This window comes from Sinocyclocheilus grahami, unplaced genomic scaffold, assembly GCF_001515645.1.
Source record: "Sinocyclocheilus grahami isolate Dianchi unplaced genomic scaffold, SAMN03320097.WGS_v1.1 scaffold18.1, whole genome shotgun sequence".
Lineage (NCBI taxonomy): Eukaryota > Metazoa > Chordata > Actinopteri > Cypriniformes > Cyprinidae > Sinocyclocheilus > Sinocyclocheilus grahami.
In genome coordinates this window covers 661,980-680,702 of record NW_015505197.1, presented here as the reverse complement: position 1 = coordinate 680,702, position 18,723 = coordinate 661,980, and the positions used below count along the sequence as shown (strand labels likewise).

The window sequence follows — 18,723 nt, the reverse complement described above, 5'->3', positions numbered from 1 at the left end:
TATGTAACTCCCATAACTAACTCTATGTTCTACCCTGTGAAAAGAAAAACATCTGTAGAAAAAAAAATGGTTAAGGTTTACAGACATTTCCTTTAACCCCCACTGCAATGCATAATTAAGAATACAAGAAAAACACCTTTGAAAAATCAATACAGAAAATTCCTTCATATTAACACAGTGCACAATGGCGTGTGCATGGTTAAATGATTCACTGAGAGAACAGTGTATGGTGGATGAAAAAGAACAGAACCAGCCATGAGATGTCAGATCCAGGAGGCTAAACTCAAGTTCAGAGCTGTTTTGACATAGATAAAGTTTGTACTGTGTTATAAAGTGTGTATTTGTGTGAAGCTGAAAGTTTAAGAAATATCATGAAAAGGAGACAACTTTACAACTTCACTTTGTTTTCTTATTCTATCTTGGGAGTTTTAGCTCAGTGTGCTAGCTGAGAGTTTGGAGCTAAACCAACTTGTGTTATGGGGGATAACCCTAGTGCTTTTTAAGACATGTAATTAAAAAAAGGAATAATATAGGTCGTTCAATAAGTTTATCAAGTAAACATGCATTAAAAGCATGCATTATTTTTACTTACACTCAGACAGATTCAAACAGGCTCACAAATAACCAAAAGCCTCAGGGTCAGTTAATATGTGCGACATACATTCAGCAAGCTTTTTATGGGCAATAGAATATATTATATATAGGCCTACGTGTTCATTATTTATAAATGTTTAATAGTAAAACTGCTATAAAGCCAAACAACCCAGCTTCAGCAGGGCTGTATAAAATGTGTGTGTTTTATGTCTAACATCTGGCTCGTATCTTCGCGTTTGTATAAACTCTATCTGTGTATTTTAAAGATAAGGCTCGGGGAGGTCGTGGTGGTCCTGCCAAGACGCGAGTTTAGTGGGCGGACAGGACTGGTCACGTGATCATCTCACCAAGTTCCCACGCAAAACACTTCTCACACATCCACGGTGCTCACGGCCGTGCGTGGACTCGCAACACAGTCCTACGGTTCCTAGGAGAAGAAACTCGGATGCGTCTGATGTGCTGTTGTTAGTTATCCTGGCTGAAGCTGATTTATTTTGTTAGTTATTATGTTTCCCGCTGCAATTCTGGGATTAAACTTAAACTGAGACCAAGAAAGGTGAGTAGCCTATATATTCCTTTATGTAATCAATGGACTTGTTTAGATGGATGAACGCAACATGTTTGATAAAGTGCTACTGCAAAGCAAGAACTGCGCGACTTTTCCAATTATAAGTGATCTTTAAATGCATTCAAAATAAGTCAAAATAAGTAGGCCTATGTCCGATTTTAAAGAATTCTAATCTTTATGGATGTGAAGTTAGTTCTCATCTTAAATTTCATATTGAGTTATATAATGCAGCAGCTACACAATATTAACGTAGTGCATCAATACCCTTTGAACTGCCTACCTAGACAGCATTTCGGGGCATGTTTGCGCAGTTCTGTTGCAAACCTATTCAGGACGCGATTTTTTTCTTCCTTTTTTTTTGCGAAAACAATTGTACAGGGTTTAGAGATATGAATTCAAACAAATTGAATTTAGGTGCAAAATAAAACTTCTGTTGGGGGTGTTGGGGTGATTTCGGACTCTCAGGGTGGAAAGAGGGGCATTAAAGGTGTGAATTGTTCTCTGTGGGGTGCGTGCAGATATGCATGACTTGTATAGAATATCAGCTGGAGAGCAGACATGCAGGTGTGTGAGAGAGTGTTTATTTGTACGTGTGTGTTTGGACAATTCTTTTGTAATCCAAAGTGCCCTGACCTTTTTGTATTCATGCGAAAACAATTGTACAGGGTTTAGAGATATGAATTCAAACAAATTGAATTTAGGTGCAAAATAAAACTTCTGTTGGGGGTGTTGGGGTGATTTCGGGCTATCAGGGTGGAAAGAGGGGCATTAAAGGTGTGAATTGTTCTCTGTGGGGTGCGTGCAGATATGCATGACTTGTATAGAATGTCAGCTGGAGAGCAGACATGCAGGTGTGTGAGAGAGTGTTTATTTGTACGTGTGTGTTTAGACAATTCTTTTGTAATCCAAAGTGCCCTGACCTTTTTGTATTCATGCAGCAATTGTGAACACAGCTTCAAGTGGATCTAAAAAAAACACTAAGCCCACCCCTCTATTTCTCTCTGTCTCTCTCTCTCTCTCTCTCTCTCTGAAGCAGAAGGTTGTGTGTTGTGTTTATGTATGAGTGAGGGTGAGTGTGTTGAGATGAGTTCAGGCGATGAAGAGGGCGGTTTACGCATCCGCCCCCCATCCAGTCTTAATGTGAAGAAGGTCTACAGCGAAAGCGCAGAAGAACTCCAGTCCCCTGAGGCTCTGAGGAGCAGCGCTATGTCACCTGACCTGAGGCAGGACTTCAACATGATGGAGCAGAGAAAGAGAGTCACACAGATTCTACAGAGTCCAGTAAGACGTCACTCCCACACACACTCACACCGAAGTGAGAATTCGCATGCTCTTTCTCTCTCTCCCTCCCTTTGCATTTTAAGAGGAGCCCACACTCGTTTGATTGCATAACAACCAACAAGTGGAGATCCGTTGCCATTAGTAACCATGCACAGATCATCAGAAATGCTGGGAGTGGGTGAACTGAATAAAGAACCCGAAGTGATTTCTGTGCATCATGTTGTAGCAGAGGGCCGTAACTCTAGAGGCACATTTCTGATGCCTGAAGCTCAGTCTCTTATCTGATTATAGCTTCATCTATTTTTAAAATCCATATAAAATGCAAAATTTGAAGCTGTATAATCAACAAAACTTCATGACGTTCATGTCCTGGTTTTGGCTTAATACACAGCAAAATCTTTCATATTTTGCAGCCCTGAGGCTTTGAGGTTGAAGTTCATAGATTCAACTTAAATTCAATTTGAACGATGTGATGTCCATGATTTTTGTTTTTAAATCAACATCACTATTTTAAGTTAAAATGTTCATAAGCGTATGTCTCCTTATTCTGTGACTGGTCAGCATGTTTATTTTTATCATTTTATTCACAGTTTTTTCTTCATGAGTGGATTATACTAAATGGTCCTTTGGTGTGGCATATTTGTATGTTAAAGTACAAATATTCATGCTTGAGGCCATAAAAGCTGCATGCATTGCAATTATAAAAAGCATAAAATGCTGTTTAAAATATTATTAGATTAAGTATAGCATTTCTCACTGCAGGGCATGTCGACTTCTCTGAACTATTTCACGCCAAAGACACATGACTGGATGTTCTATTTACTGAACTTTTTTCTTAAAGCCTGTTTTGCTCTCAGTGATTATTAATTACAATGAAAGAATGAGCTATGAACAAATCAGAAATGTCCTATATATGAGAAAATACACTGCCCGTCCAAAAAAAAAGTCACACACTCTAATATTTCGTTGGACCGCCTTTAGCTTTGATTATGGCACGCATTCGCTGTGGCATCATTTCGATAAGCTTCTGCAATGTCACAAAATTTTTTCCCATCCAGAGTTGCATAAATTTTTCGCCAAGATCTTGTATTGATGATGGAAGAGTCAGACCGCTGCGCAGTCTTCTCCAGCACATCCCAAAGATTCTCAATGGGGTTAAGGTCTGGACTCTGTGGTGGCCAATCCATGTGTGAAAATGATGTCTCATGCTCTCTGAACCACTCTTTCACAATTTGAGCCCGATGAATCCTGGCATTGTCACCTTGGAATATGCCCGTGCCATCAGGGAAGAAAAAATCCATTGATGGAATAACCTGGTCAATTCAGTATATTCAGGTAGTCAGCTGACCTCATTCTTTGGGCACATAACGTTGCTGAACCTAGACCTGACCAACTTTCTGCAGCAACCCCAGATCATAGCACTGCCCCCACAGGCTTGTACGGTAGGCACTAGGCATGATGGGTGCATCACTTCATCCGCCTCTCTTCTTACCCTGATGCGCCCATCACTCTGGAACAGGGTAAATCTGGACCCATCAGACCACATGACCTTCTTCCATTACTCCAGAGTATTTCAGAAGCATTTTTTCCCGATTAGCTTCACTGCTAAGTGGTTTTCTTAAGGCTGCACAGCTGTTTAGCACATTGTGCGTGTGGCAATGCTCTTACTTTCACTGTTAAACATAGCCGTGAATACTGTTTGTTTTTCCGATATGGTTGTTTTAAGAAATTAGAAGCTACTCACTGCATCAGTTAGGGTTAAATAACTAGTTGCCAGCTGAAACATAATCATCCATGCAGTAATTATCCAATGGGAGGCTCTACCTATTTGCTTAGTTAGATCCAGGTGGTGACTTTTTTTTTGCACGGGCAGTGTATTTGAACACTGTCACACTTAAAAAGAATTTATATTCAATATTCAATATTCAATTATATTCAATCATTTTATTGCATGCTGTTCAAAAGTTTGGGATTGGTACATTTTTTTTATTTTGAAGTTGTTTCTTATGTTCACCCAGGTTGCATTTATTTGCTAAAAAACATAATATTGTGAAATATTATTACTATTTAAAATAATTGTTTTCTATTTTAATATGTTTTAAAATGTAATTTATTCCTGTGAGGCAATGCTGAATTTTCAGCAGCCATTACTCTTCAGTTTCACATGATCCTTTGATGATTTGATGCTAAAAAAACATTTATTATTATTATTTATGTTGAAAACAGTGCTGTTTAATATTTTTGTGGAAACCTGGATTCTGGATTCTTTGATGAATAGAAAAATCTAAAGAACATGGTAATATTTTAATCAATTTAGTGCATCCTCGCTGAACAAATATTACTGACCCCAACCTTTTGAATGTTAGTGTAGATCAAATAAATATAAATAAATCATAAAAATATGGAGTAGCAACAGCTTATGCAAAACCTTTTCTCAGAACTACTTTTCTTGCATTTCTTGAAATTACATTTAACCAACTGGTCTTTCTAGTGACTGCAAAAGTCAGTTTATGTGTTAAATTAATTAACAGAATATTGATTATATTAAAACCTTACCAAATGTCTTTTTGTGAAATATTTTGTTTGGAAAATAAACATTTCTTTAAAATAAATTCCACCTGGTTTGATATTTTGTTATCTAATGCATTGACATACATGTGTTGATAATGTGTTAAAATGTATTTGTGTGTTGCAGGACTTTAAGGAGGAGTTGGAGTGCATGGTAAAGGAGCAGTGCTCCAAAGGCAGTAACTCCAGTGGTCTCCTCGGTCACATCGCACACCTCATCATCAGCAATACATTTAGCAACACTGGAGTATACAGTCCCAGCAGTGAGTGCACACACACACTTTCATTGACACTTTATACATTCCCATTGAAGATTATTTGTTGTTGCCATGGTCAACAGATGGCAGGCATGTAATTCTTTTTGGTTATCAGCTAGAACTCAGATAAAGCCAGATATTTATTTTTGTTGTTTGGCTGTGTGTGTGTGTGTGTGTGTGTGTGTTTCCAGGTGCAGGGTCAATTAGTCCAGTGAATGATCTGTGTGGGGTGGAGTGGTTTAGTTGTTCTAAAGCTGAGAGCCAGGGCCGCTGTAAACTCGCCTGCTTGTACCGGCTGCTGGACTTATACGGAAATACCCATTTCCCAAATACATATGTAACTGTGAGTACTCACATTTATTTCACATTTTGGCTTTTTTTCCCCACACAGCACACAAATTGTTTTTCAAATCCGAACTAGGACTGACTGTGCTCACTGTCATTTTGCATGTAATAAAATCAGATGCTTTTGTTCAGACAACATTGGTTACCATAGTAATGGCTTGAGTGTCAGAACAATGCAGAGAGACAAGAGAATAGCTGCCATTGTGGAAAGAAAACTGTAAATTCTACTTTTGCTCTGATCTAACATGACATCTCTCTATGATGCTGAACTCATCAAATTACAATGGCATCAGATGGATTACTGTGTTTTACACATTTTACACATTCATGCATACACTCACAGTGTCACTGGGGCACTACCCTTATAAAAGTACTAATATGTACTTTTTAGGTACAAAAAGTGACAGCTTATGTACCTTTTTTTTTCTAAAAGTGTATATTCCAATATATTCACTATTGATTTGCGAGTGCAAATAAGTGAATTGTGACGGCTGTCCTCAAAAGTTCACTTTATGTAGGACAGGGGTGTCCAATGCTGCTCCTGGAGGGCCAACGTCCTACTGATTTTAGTTCCAACCTGCTCCAACTCGCTTGCCTGGAAGTTTCTAGTAAGTCTGAAGACCTTGATTAGCTGGTTCAGGTGTGTTTAATTAGGGTTGGAGCTAAACTCTGCAGGACAGTGGCCCTCCAGGAACAAGGTTGGACACTTCTGATGTAGGACGTCACACTTATTTTGCACCCTGATTGATGAAAAATCTTGAAACGTTATCTACCATTCAGATTGAAATGCGTTTTCAAATATTGCATTTAAATGTATACATATAAATATGGTTTACATCAAGTTTGTAATAATCAAATGTCGTGTTTTGTTTTTTGCTGTTTTGAAGAAAAAAAGTTTGTTACAGTTTGTTCCTCATTTTAGCTTATTCTGGCCAAATGTCGCCTACTTAAAAACGAAGAGGCCACCTGACCGGCATTTTTACATGCTGTTTAATTGTGGATTTTACTGAAATAGATTGTGCCACAATACTAGACCAGCATAGAAAAATGAGTGGTGTGCCAGTCTTTGTGAACGGTTGTACAAGAAAACACTGTAAAATAATGGCAATGTGTAGAGAACTTCTCTATATTCAAAAGAAATATGTATTATATTATTTCACTATGTTGTATGTTTGATAGCAGAATTTATTATAATATACTCTCTCTGTCTTTCGTTCCTTCGCTCTTTCTGGCATTATCTGTTATTTTCTTCTCCAGCTCCGTATCAACAAAGAGCAGGATCATATTCTTATTCTTCCTAAAGGACTGTCTTTCTCAGAGGCCACAGCAGCTAGTCTGGTACACACACCCACATACATCCTGAACATTAAATTTCAGAAAGTTGGAAACCCTGACAACTGAATATAATTAAACCATTATATATAATATGTGGAAGAATATATGAAATAAGGCAATAAATCATTTTTATCTTAGCCTTGTAATGTTTTTTTTTTTCAAAGGTGAAGGTGAATCTGATTGGTGAGGTGGTTGATCAGGGAGCCACTGCATTGCCTGTGGATGTTTTGGGATTCAAACCACATTCTGCAGTGTATTCTGCCAGACCAGATGCCAAATGTGTTATACATACATATACACCGACTACAGCTGCCGTGAGTAATAACACGCACACAATCAGTGTGTATATATACAGTATATATATATATATATATATACGTATATATGTCCTGTGGCCCCTTTTGAAATTTTATGAGACTCACTAGTGGGCCCCAGACCTTTAAAACCATTGGCATATACACCGTATTCACACTGCCTGTAACACACACATTGCAACTTCTGTATGTCCCGCAGGTCTCTTCTATGAAATGTGGCATCTTACCCATCTCCCATGAAGCTTTGCTGCTGGGGGAGGTGTCTTATTTTAGCTACCATGGTGATTTAGCCAACGAGCAGGAGAAGATGGAACTTCAGAAAGCTCTTGGTCCCACTGCCAAGGTGACAGTCTGTGAATTCTGCTACACGTTGGCATGACAACCATTAGGAGTTCACTATAGTACAGCATGGCAAAGCTTAAGCAGAAAAAAATAGCAGGTCCTAACCATTGCCAAATTAAAATGTGCTTTGGAATTTTGTTAATATTTTTAAATTGTCCATTTTTATAGTCATAGTCATTATGATTATAATATTGCACAGAATCATATATATAGTAATATTTTGTGCATTACTGGGATCTATTACGGATGGATTCGCAACACTGATGTAATTCTGCTTGTTTGTAGGTTTTGGTCCTGAGGAATCAAGGTTTACTGACATTTGGAGAGACGATAGAGGAAGCTTTTCATTATCTGTATCACAGTCACCAAGCTTGTGAGATACAGGTACACACACACATTCAAAACTGAAATACACACATATGCGAATAAATAAACGAATACAAATACATAAACCAAATGAAAAAGGAATATACTGTATGTACTGGATTAAACTAAATCTGGAATACACAGAAAATGGAATGGATTGACAACCAAACTCGTTGTCATTTTTTTTTCTTTTTTGAATCCAAGGCCCAAATCATTCCAGCTCAGTTTATTTATAGAGTGGTTAAACTGGTCCAACAGTATCTCTGTCTTTCTGTCTTTGTTTTTCTTCAGGTTAGCGCTCTGTTATGTGCAGGTGGCGTTGACAACCTGTTCGTGTTAGACAGAGCATGTCTGAAAACTGCTCTGACGAAAAAACCCAGTGGACAAATGCCAGACGGACAGATCAGATGGAGGGTTGGAGAGGCAGAATTTGAGTCGCTTATGAGGATGTTAGATAACTTAGTGAGTGACCTGTGAGCTAATCTATACCAGATGTGCTAGCAACATTTAAATGTGGTCTTTTTGGCTGCATTAAGCATGTATTATTAAATATTTAACAGTAGAAAACAATAGTGGTAGCTAACATGCCACCTCTTGCATTTCTAGGGTTACAGAACAGGTTACACTTACCGGCATCCCATAGTTAAAGAGAAGCCCCGACACCATAACGATGTGGAAATCCCAGCAACTGTCACGGGGGTGGGACTAGAGGAAAAGGACACCTTTCCACAGAGTCCGTTGCACTTCCTGGCACAAAAGCGGGACAGAGAGAGGATACGATGGCTGAACTCACCAAACAGCTACTTAAAGGTCAACGTACCTGAGGAATCCATCAACGGGACCTGCAGCCCCCGGACCAAAACCATGGTATCTTTGCATATGATCATGTGCAAACATATTTGCAAACAGCATCAAGGGTTTCACACAGCTAGGAATTAGTATTATCTATAAATTCACCTAATCAACTTAATGACCATAAAGTTAGTGTTCAGTGTTGTTAATGTTGTTAATCATTGGTCAGTATGGAAGCATGTTACCACCTCCGAGTAAAAAAATGTTTTAAAAGCCAGTTAAGATATATTTCAAAGTAAGCAATAATTAGATAATAATATACGGTTTCACAAAGTAACAATTCACTTTTTCTTTTTTTATTTTGAGGGAAAATGAGCTCCCGTAGATGATACCAGTAGATAAATATAATATAAATATTTAAAATATAATACATAAAATAACTGGTGGAATGCCAAACATTTCAGCATGTTTTCTGTTTTATGTATATCTTCTTTTTAGTGGATGAAGTCAGAAGAGTCGGGCAACTGCAAGGACAACCCAATTAGGATTGAGGACCCCAACCAGTTTGTCCCACTTAATACTAACCCAAATGAAGTATTGGAAAAAAGAAATAAGGTATGTTGACCGAGAGAAAGAGAATACAGACTGAACAGACTGTGTCCACAGATTGTGTTCTGTACACTAAAGCACTGCTTTGTTTGTGCTGGTTTAGATTCGAGAGCAGAACAGAGTTGATCTGATGACAGCTGGACCCAAGTCTCAGCTGCTGGCAGACATTGTTATTGACAAGCCTCCAGGACCAGTGCGTAACTACACCAATAAATCCAACACGAACACAAGTACCAATCAAACAAACAGGCTTTAAAAGTACACCATAGGGCCTTTTGCACCGCAGGAACCTTTTCATAGTACCAGAACTAATTGTGGAACTACCCACTTTTCGGCGTGTTCGCACCGCCGGAACTGGGAGCGATTTTAGTACCGGACTGCCTTTTTCGAGAACCAAATTAGCTCCTACTCCGGAGCAGGGTCTAACCAGCACAACTGGTACTAATCGTGATGTAAGTAGACATTGATTGGTCAAACGCGTATGAAAACGCCCTCACCCGCCATGATTTAAAACTCTGTGTAAACATACTGTAAGCATGTCAACTTATTTCGCAAGTATGGAGAACAGCGATAGATGGATGGACGCTGAAGTGCAGGCACTTGTAGCAAATGTAGCACTGCCAGTTGTCGTTGGAGATTCTTAGTCCTCCTTTCCGTTCTTTCAATCGCTTTACGTATACGTCGACATTCCATGTCCATTATTGTGAAACCCGCGAGACACAACAAAAACACAGCTCCGATCACAGCGTCCTCCATCCTCCTGTTAATTTGTTCTTCTTTATTTCTGTTGTTGAACGCCGCACACAAATGACGACGCTGTCGCCCGGCTTACGTCACTTTCTAGTACACACTCTCGGTGCGAATGCAACCCTTTAAATGGTACTGGGAAATAGTTCGTGCAAAACCGTCCCAAGTACTTTAATACCGTACGTTTAGTTCTGGAACTAAAGCGGTGCGAAAGCCCCTTATATAACTTATCTAGCGTCATAGTACTTTTGAAAGGTATGTTTAAAATGATGACACTCACATGAGATGAAACCTCAGTAACATCAGCAGCCTAGAAAAGGCAGTTGTTCGTAGGGACTTGTGTCATGATTTCATGGTAAATTCTACTCGGTTTTGTGTTTCCTCTTCAGAGTCAAAAAGGTCATTGTGACTTTATATCTCGAATTGTGACTTAATCTCATTTTAAACTTTATCTCACAATTACCTTTTTGATTTTTTTACCCTGAGGTGGAAACAGGCTTCCATATTTGGCAGTATTAAGCCCAAAACCACCGTCGTAGTACTTTAATACCGTACGTTTAGTTCTGGAACTAAAGCGGTGCGAAAGCCCCTTATATAACTTATCTAGCGTCATAGTACTTTTGAAAGGTATGTTTAAAATGATGACACTCACATGAGATGAAACCTCAGTAACATCAGCAGCCTAGAAAAGGCAGTTGTTCGTAGGGACTCGTGTCATGATTTCATGGTAAATTCTACTCGGTTTTGTGTTTCCTCTTCAGAGTCAAAAAGGTCATTGTGACTTTATATCTCGAATTGTGACTTAATCTCATTTTAAACTTTATCTCACAATTACCTTTTTGATTTTTTTACCCTGAGGTGGAAACAGGCTTCCATATTTGGCAGTATTAAGCCCAAAACCACCGTCGTAGCAAAACATTAAAAATTACATAACTAAGACACAATTGTCAGTCAGTCCCTTTGCCATTATTATTTTCAGGCATTCATCTATGAGGATGAGGAGCAGACAGCTGCTCTACCACCCAACCCTTTCAACCAATCAGAAGCAGAGATACAGGAATACACACAAACTGTGGAGAATAAGAGCAGCCAATCAGGTACACTCACACACTGCATACAAGGACACAAAGTTTTGTGGTCAGCACAATTATTTTTTTAAATAAATTAATACTTTTATTCCGCAAGAACACTTTTGAGCAAAAGTGTGAGGAAAGACATTTATGATGTTGCAAAAGATTTTTACTTCAATTAAATGCTGTTCTGTTGAACTTCATATTCATCAAAGAATCCTGAGTAAAATGCATCAAGGTTCACACACAAATATTCAACAGTACAGCTGTTTTCAACATTGATAATTATAAGAAATGTTTGAGCAGCATATTATCATGATTTCTGAATGATCTGATGTGACACTGAAGACTGGAGTAATTGCTGCTGAGAATTCAGCTTTGCTATCACATTAATAACTTAGTTTGAAATTGAAAACAGTAGATTGTCATATTTCACAATATTACTATTTTTACTGTTTCCAGTCAAATAAATCTATCCTTGGTGAGCATTTGAGACTTATTTCAAAAACATGAAAAATCTTACCTACCTATAACTATTTAGTTTGCAGTCCATTCCATTTCCTGTAAGCTCCAGTGTATTTCTTGTTCGATCTAGTACATACTTTCCATCTCAGGGAGACGTTACTGCTTCCCTGCCTTCAAAATCTCAATTTAACCAGTTTTTTTATTTGGCTTTTTCAAAATATGCTTTCTTGACATAAGCTCTTCAGTCAGAGGCTGATGAGGAGTTCACAGATGGAGAAATGACTACATACGACGGCTCCACCATTTCCCTGTCGATCTCACCTCTCATGAGCCCTGAAAGAGGAGGTATAGATTCTCTCATATAGATAGGAGGTATAGATAATCTCATATAGTCTGTATATTACCACACTGGTCTTTGATAACCAAATTAGTTGCAGTTTTATGGTTTTGGACTAGACGATCTCATGCTGAAAAGTTTCTTCCTCTTGTTCTCAGACTGTCTTTCAGCTCTGCTCCAGAGCAGCGATGGTGATGACCTGACGCAGGATGATGACCTCACTCTACAGGTCACAGAGCTCAGCATCACTAAAGAGATGCAGGTCTCCATAACAACCACTGTAGCCAACAACATTTCAGTCACCAGCTCTTCTGAAAATCAGCCAATGTCACCCAAAAAGAAGAAAAAGAAATTTCGTACTCCTTCCTTCCTGCGGATGACGAAAAAGAAAGAGCGAAGAGACAAGGAGAAAGGAAAAGAGAAGGAGAAGGAAAGAGAGAAGGAGCAAGAAGAAAAAGAGATAGAAGAAGAAAAGGAATGCAGGAAGGACTGAGTACACTCCTGTTAGACATGTGACTGTGAAGTGGCTTGTGGGAAATGTAGTTTTAGGAGGGCCCAGTGTTAAATGCGATGACTAGCAGGGACAGGGATATTAACATCAAAGCAATGACTTGTATGTTAAGTTGTTAAACACGGAATATTTCAACACTTTTTTTCCTACAGCTATATCAACATCTATATAGCCGAAAAATATCCTACTACACTTTTATAAACTGTACATTAATGCACTCTTATACACACAAATATCAGCAGACTAAATGAAAAATTCTAGTCCTTATTCACAGCCCTAATCACTGAATATGAGAAGTATTGGAAATATTTTGATGGCTCTACATTGTGTTTTGTAGATGATGTTGTGTGCTGAATTAATCAGGTGACAGTGAATTGTAAGAAAGACTGTGAAACTGGATTCCTGCATATTAGGAATATTAAAGTATTAAAATCCTTTTAAAATGGGAAACAGCCATTCAGTGTGATATGAAGCTTTGTTGATTTGCTTGGTTTGTAAATGGATGTAGCTGATAACAGATTGTTATTCTACTAATAGTTTTGTTGACTGATTATATAAAAGGCTATAACCACTATATGTTGATTATACAATCAAATACTTGGATATTAATCAAAAACGTGTGCTGTAATTGTTAATAGTGATGTTTTCCTGTTCTCACCAAGGCGTTTTGTCTTCCATGGTCAAATACTGCTTTTTGTAATTTGCAGTCTCATGGTCATGTGTGTGAATGTAACCTTTCTGAAATAAAAGTGTGCTAAAATGTACAAAGAAAAACATAATACAGACATCAGCTGGAAAACACAATTTGAATAAAGCAAAAAAAAAAAACAGTCTTATTGAAATGTCAACAAATCAACATTTATTCCTCTAAAATATGTAAATATACAAAACTGAAAAGCAAATGTAACAACAACTGGACTGCAGCAGAATGCTTATTAGACACGGAGGTGGACAGAACAAAACAAAAAAAACAGCTTAATCTGTTCAATGACACCGGTCTTCCCTAACTCGACTATGTATGAGGGAGGCCAGTGTTGATGTTTGTTCAACACATTATTAAAACTATAGAGCAGAGTTCCCACTCTCAGCAGCTCATGCAGAGACTTGGTCCTGAGAGCATGAGGAAAACCTGTAAAACTAACCAGTAGCTGTGCTTCACTGAGGACTGATGTTTTATTAGTTCCAACATCCAGAGACTCGTTCAGTACAGAACAGCTCCAACATCCACAGAACAAACTATTACTGGAAATAGTACAAAAGGGGAAATGTGTTACTATACTTATTTCATCACCAATCAGATCGGTTTATGATTTCTAAGTGGGTTTCAGTTCGATTCATTTTTATGTTTGGTGATTACAGATGGGAACAGACAGAACACGAGGGAGATCACTGGGGCATTAGATGCCTGACATTATATTTTTGCTTAATCTGTTCAATGACACCGGTCTTCCCTAACTCGACTATGTATGAGGGAGGCCAGTGTTGCCATTGATGTTTGTTCAACACATTATTAAAACTATAGAGCAGAGTTCCCACTCTCAGCAGCTCATGCAGAGACTTGGTCCTGAGAGCATGAGGAAAACCTGTAAAACTAACCAGTAGCTGTGCTTCACTGAGGACTGATGTTTTATTAGTTCCAACATCCAGAGACTCGTTCAGTACAGAACAGCTCCAACATCCACAGAACAAACTATTACTGGAAATAGTACAAAAGGGGAAATGTGTTACTATACTTATTTCATCACCAATCAGATCGGTTTATGATTTCTAAGTGGGTTTCAGTTCGATTCATTTTTATGTTTGGTGATTACAGATGGGAACAGACAGAACACGAGGGAGATCACTGGGGCATTAGATGCCTGACATTATATTTTGAAGAGTCATTGTACTGGGTCATGGGCTTATCTGCGATACCACACGTGCCAACGCCAACCTTTCCATTCACACTCTCTGGAGATGCAAATATACTCCTCTTCACCTGGAGATGATGATCATACAACATGAGCATGATGGCAGGGTTAAAAAAAAAAAAACGTAGCAGGATTAGTCAGCTTTTTTTCTCTGATACGCACCTGTCCTTTTTTATTCTTGGAATAGGCTTTATTGTTAAACTGCTGCCATTTGGATTTCTGATCTTCTCTCTCCTGCTCCAGCTCCTTAATGCGCTGCACCTTTTTCTGGGCCTTTTTCTTCTTATATTCCCTCTGATCTGCCAGCAGCTCTTTCCTAAGAGAAAACACACAATGGGAAAATATATATAAAAAAAACTATCTTGAAATGCATTTCTGTCACTGGCCTTTTAGAAATAGCTAGTAAATCTATCATTATGCTATATTACCACCAAATCTTGGATTCAACCTTTCTGTCAACTTGTTTTCTTCCAAATAGCACAGGTTTTGTATTTCTTTTGGAATTGATTAATCTCATTGATCTGTGATTATGCACCTCTGTTGAGTGGGGAAAAAATTATTTGGGATTAATTTTTAACAATATCACTGAAAAACAGGTGCATAAGCTCAGTTTAATGAGGCCTATATAAAAATTTAAAAAAAGCAAAAAGAGATACAAAACCTGTGCAAATCGGAAGAATACAAGCTAATAAAAATATTGAATCCAATATTTGGTAGTATGGCACACCAAGAAATGTATACACAACTTTTCGTAGGCCAATCATTTTTGACCAGGAACACCACAAGTGTTACAAGGTGGGGGGCAAAAAAAAGCGAAAATCTCAAAAAAGTATAAAAATGATCTAAATGCTTTTGGAAGTTATTAAAAAACAAAAAACAAGCAAAAGTAGCACCAATACTACATACTTAATACTGGTATATTTTATACTTTTAATAGTTAATCAATTTAAAAAGCAATATAGTTTTTGAGATCATTTGTCTTACAACAATTAAAATAAATAAATATTAAAAGTATTTCTTTACTGACATCTCAATTTATTGTAGCAAGTAACTGTGCTTATTTACAGCTTTTAAATCATAAAATACCTTATAAAGATGCGTTGAACTGATTAGACTGTATATCAAAACAGACATAAAAAAGCAAAAAGAGATACAAAACCTGTGCAAATCGGAAGAATACAAGCTAATAAAAATATTGAATCCAATATTTGGTAGTATGGCACACCAAGAAATGTATACACAACTTTTCGTAGGCCAATCATTTTTGACCAGGAACACCACAAGTGTTACAAGGTGGGGGGCAAAAAAAAAGCGAAAATCTCAAAAAAGTATAAAAATGATCTAAATGCTTTTGGAAGTTATTAAAAAACAAAAAACAAGCAAAAGTAGCACCAATACTACATACTTAATACTGGTATATTTTATACTTTTAATAGTTAATCAATTTAAAAAGCAATATAGTTTTTGAGATCATTTGTCTTACAACAATTAAAATAAATAAATATTAAAAGTATTTCTTTACTGACATCTCAATTTATTGTAGCAAGTAACTGTGCTTATTTACAGCTTTTAAATCATAAAATACCTTATAAAGATGCGTTGAACTGATTAGACTGTATATCAAAACAGACAAACGTCATTTTGACATCTACTTACTTGGATTTGGGCTTTCCCTCCTTCTCTTCTCTACTCCTGCCTTCCTCCACTGGTTTAAGCACATGAAGCGGCATTACCTCTGCGTTGCCGTAGCTAGAGAAGGTGATGGCTGCCGTGCCGTTCTCAGTGTCAACCTCTTCAATTTCCGCTTCATACAACCTGCCAATCACACAGCACTGTAAGCAGGTGAGTACGGATATATACACAAATCCCTCCTCCAAATTTAGCCAACCACAATCCCACCCAACACTCAATAAGTAAGATCATTATACCTACTGTGTGTTTGTGTGTGATACTCACTGTCCGTCCTGGCTCCAGATGGCCATGCAACGGTCTCCGACCCTCCAGTTGCGAGTGGGAGCGACTGCCTCTGAGCTTTTGGTGCTGGCTGCACCCTCCACTGGCTGTGATGTCAACAGGTCTTTTGTCAATTCAATCACCTCCTATAGTGACACATAACAGAAATGATTTGATGAATATACTTCGATAGAAAGGTACTAAACGTGACTAAAACTGGACCACAGAAAAACATGGCAGACCAAGTTAACAAAGCACACACACATAAAAAAAATAATAAAAAAAAACACATTAACACCAGTAATAATATAAAGACACATTTAAACACATTAAACTTCACAATTCCCCTCTACTGTAGTAATGCCTCACAAAAACCAGCAGATAATTGTGTCCCAAACCTGGAGGTCCTTCTGCAGTTTAAGCAGATCTTCATTATCTGGATCTGTAGAGAGCGCCGCTTCCACCTGCTGCAGCTGAGCTTTATAATTGCTCAACTGCTTTACCAACTCTTCAGACATCTGAAAAATCAAAAAAAACTTTTTTTCAAGTGATAAGTAAAAACAGGCCTCAAAACACCCACCCTTTCTTTACATGTATAAACATCTAATTTATATTGCACCAGCACAAAATTCATAATAACCTAACAGTTCTCTAGAACAAGTTTCCCAAATATTTTTTGATCTGTATCCGACCTAAATTGTGATTTTGAAATACTCCCTTAGACTTAAAGCAATGTTAACGTTTTGAAATATAATAAATGTAACATGTTGGCATGTTTACTTGTGATATATAATTTTAAAAAATACGGTAACACTTTATTTTAAGGTGTCCTTGTTACATGTACTTACTATTATAATAACAATATGCATACTTACATGCAAGTATCCCTAAACCAAACCAAACCTAATCTTAACCCTAACCATGTAGTACATGAAGTTCATTAATATTACTAAGTACTTATGTGTAATTGCACTGGAAAATAAAGTGCAACCAAAAATACTATAAATATTTCACATTTACAGAACCATTTACTTCATTAGCAGTGAATCTCACAAATCTCTGTTTTGACTCAAGTTAAACGCACACTAATGTATAAATGGAGCACAAGGCCTCGCGCTCGACAAAAGACATGTTTATACATTTATAAACACAAGATAACCGGATCATCCTTGAACATGCGTCTTACCTTTAAATATTTCTAGTATAATATTTATATGAAAACCAGATGAATGGAGGTGTTTAAATATCACATGAACGACTGTATGTTTAGTAAAAAGGATACCGTTCTATTACGTTTGTATCTTTTCTCGTTTCGACCTTTTCCCGGATGTGACGCCACAGTCTCGCGTGATTAAAGTTGTCGCGGTGTTGTCGCTGCCGTGCGCTTGCAGAGAGGAAAGGCAAAAGCTGAATAGAATAGAAATTAAAATAAAATAGAATAAAATAAATAACAGTATAGTATATATTAAATGACACAATTATACGTGCATTAGAGTTCAGCGCCACGCTTAACATGGTTTTGCAACATTCTGCAAAGTAGGGACTTTAATTAAACGAACAGTTTGTAATTTGACCATATAACACACGTTTTATATTATATGTTATAATCCAACAAAGCAATTAAAAGTTGCTGTGAATGTTTGCAAATGTAGGCTCGATTCCAGGCTAGGGATATGCCGGTATCAAATTTTCATGTTGCGATTAATTGCTCATGCTTTTATCAAGGTATACGGTATTATCACGGTATTGAAATGTAGTTTTAAAACAAGTGCTGTCATAATACAGTATAACAGGTTTAATAACTTTTTTCTTATAACAAAAATAACTGAACATTTAAATGCAATAAAGCAATACAGAAAAATGTATAAAGTTAAAAGTTTTACACCAAGACCAATAGGTATCCCTTTACAATAAGACCTCATTAGTTAACCTTAGTTAATGCATTAACATTCACAATGAGCAATAGCTACATTTGCTACAGAAGTTATTAATTATTAGTTATTAAGTCCTAGTTCATGTTAGCTCATTAAATAACACAGTTGCAACTTTCGATTTTAACAACCTGTTATTAAATATTGTAATTACCTAAGATTATTGAATGTTCAGAAGAATTTTTCATTGATAGTTTATGTTAACTAATGAATTAACTAATGAAGCCCTAATGTAAAGTGTGACCGAACAATAAAGAATCAAAACACTTTCAAACAATATCTAGGGCATGTTGTAGTCCAGATTAAAATGTTAAAAAAAAGTTTGAAATAAACAGCCTATTAAGTCTAAATATTTAAGTATTTGGCGCTGTGATGAACATCATAGCAAATACACAAATCTGAACGGCTGTTTAAATCATTTAAACACG

At 37.2% G+C, this 18,723-nt stretch overlaps 2 protein-coding genes across 3 annotated transcripts; one reads left to right on the top strand and one right to left on the bottom strand.

Moving 5' to 3' along the window:
* Positions 1 to 983: 983 nt before the first annotated feature.
* On the top strand, positions 984 to 13,315 carry LOC107552876 (gamma-adducin-like). Its single transcript, XM_016234918.1, has 15 exons — positions 984 to 1,150; positions 2,199 to 2,443; positions 5,139 to 5,274; positions 5,460 to 5,611; positions 6,871 to 6,951; positions 7,113 to 7,262; positions 7,462 to 7,605; positions 7,890 to 7,988; positions 8,262 to 8,432; positions 8,577 to 8,837; positions 9,261 to 9,377; positions 9,475 to 9,564; positions 11,098 to 11,215; positions 11,891 to 11,998; positions 12,149 to 13,315. Exons 2-15 carry the CDS (start codon positions 2,222 to 2,224, stop codon positions 12,481 to 12,483), a joined length of 2,184 nt encoding a protein of 727 aa, XP_016090404.1. The 5' UTR covers positions 984 to 1,150; positions 2,199 to 2,221; the 3' UTR covers positions 12,484 to 13,315.
* A 604-nt stretch (positions 13,316 to 13,919) lies between these two features.
* LOC107552887 (survival of motor neuron-related-splicing factor 30-like) lies at positions 13,920 to 17,746 on the bottom strand. 2 transcript variants are annotated; one of them, XM_016234933.1, is made up of 6 exons: positions 17,658 to 17,746; positions 16,763 to 16,882; positions 16,368 to 16,510; positions 16,068 to 16,226; positions 14,574 to 14,727; positions 13,920 to 14,479 (listed from the first exon to the last, which is right to left on the bottom strand). In XM_016234933.1, exons 2-6 carry the CDS (start codon positions 16,880 to 16,882, stop codon positions 14,342 to 14,344), a joined length of 714 nt encoding a protein of 237 aa, XP_016090419.1. In that variant the 5' UTR covers positions 17,658 to 17,746; the 3' UTR covers positions 13,920 to 14,341. The 2 variants fall into 2 exon arrangements, with proteins under 2 accessions (XP_016090419.1, XP_016090414.1); XM_016234928.1 differs by having other exon boundaries at positions 17,551 to 17,720.
* Between the last annotated feature and the right edge of the window lie 977 nt (positions 17,747 to 18,723).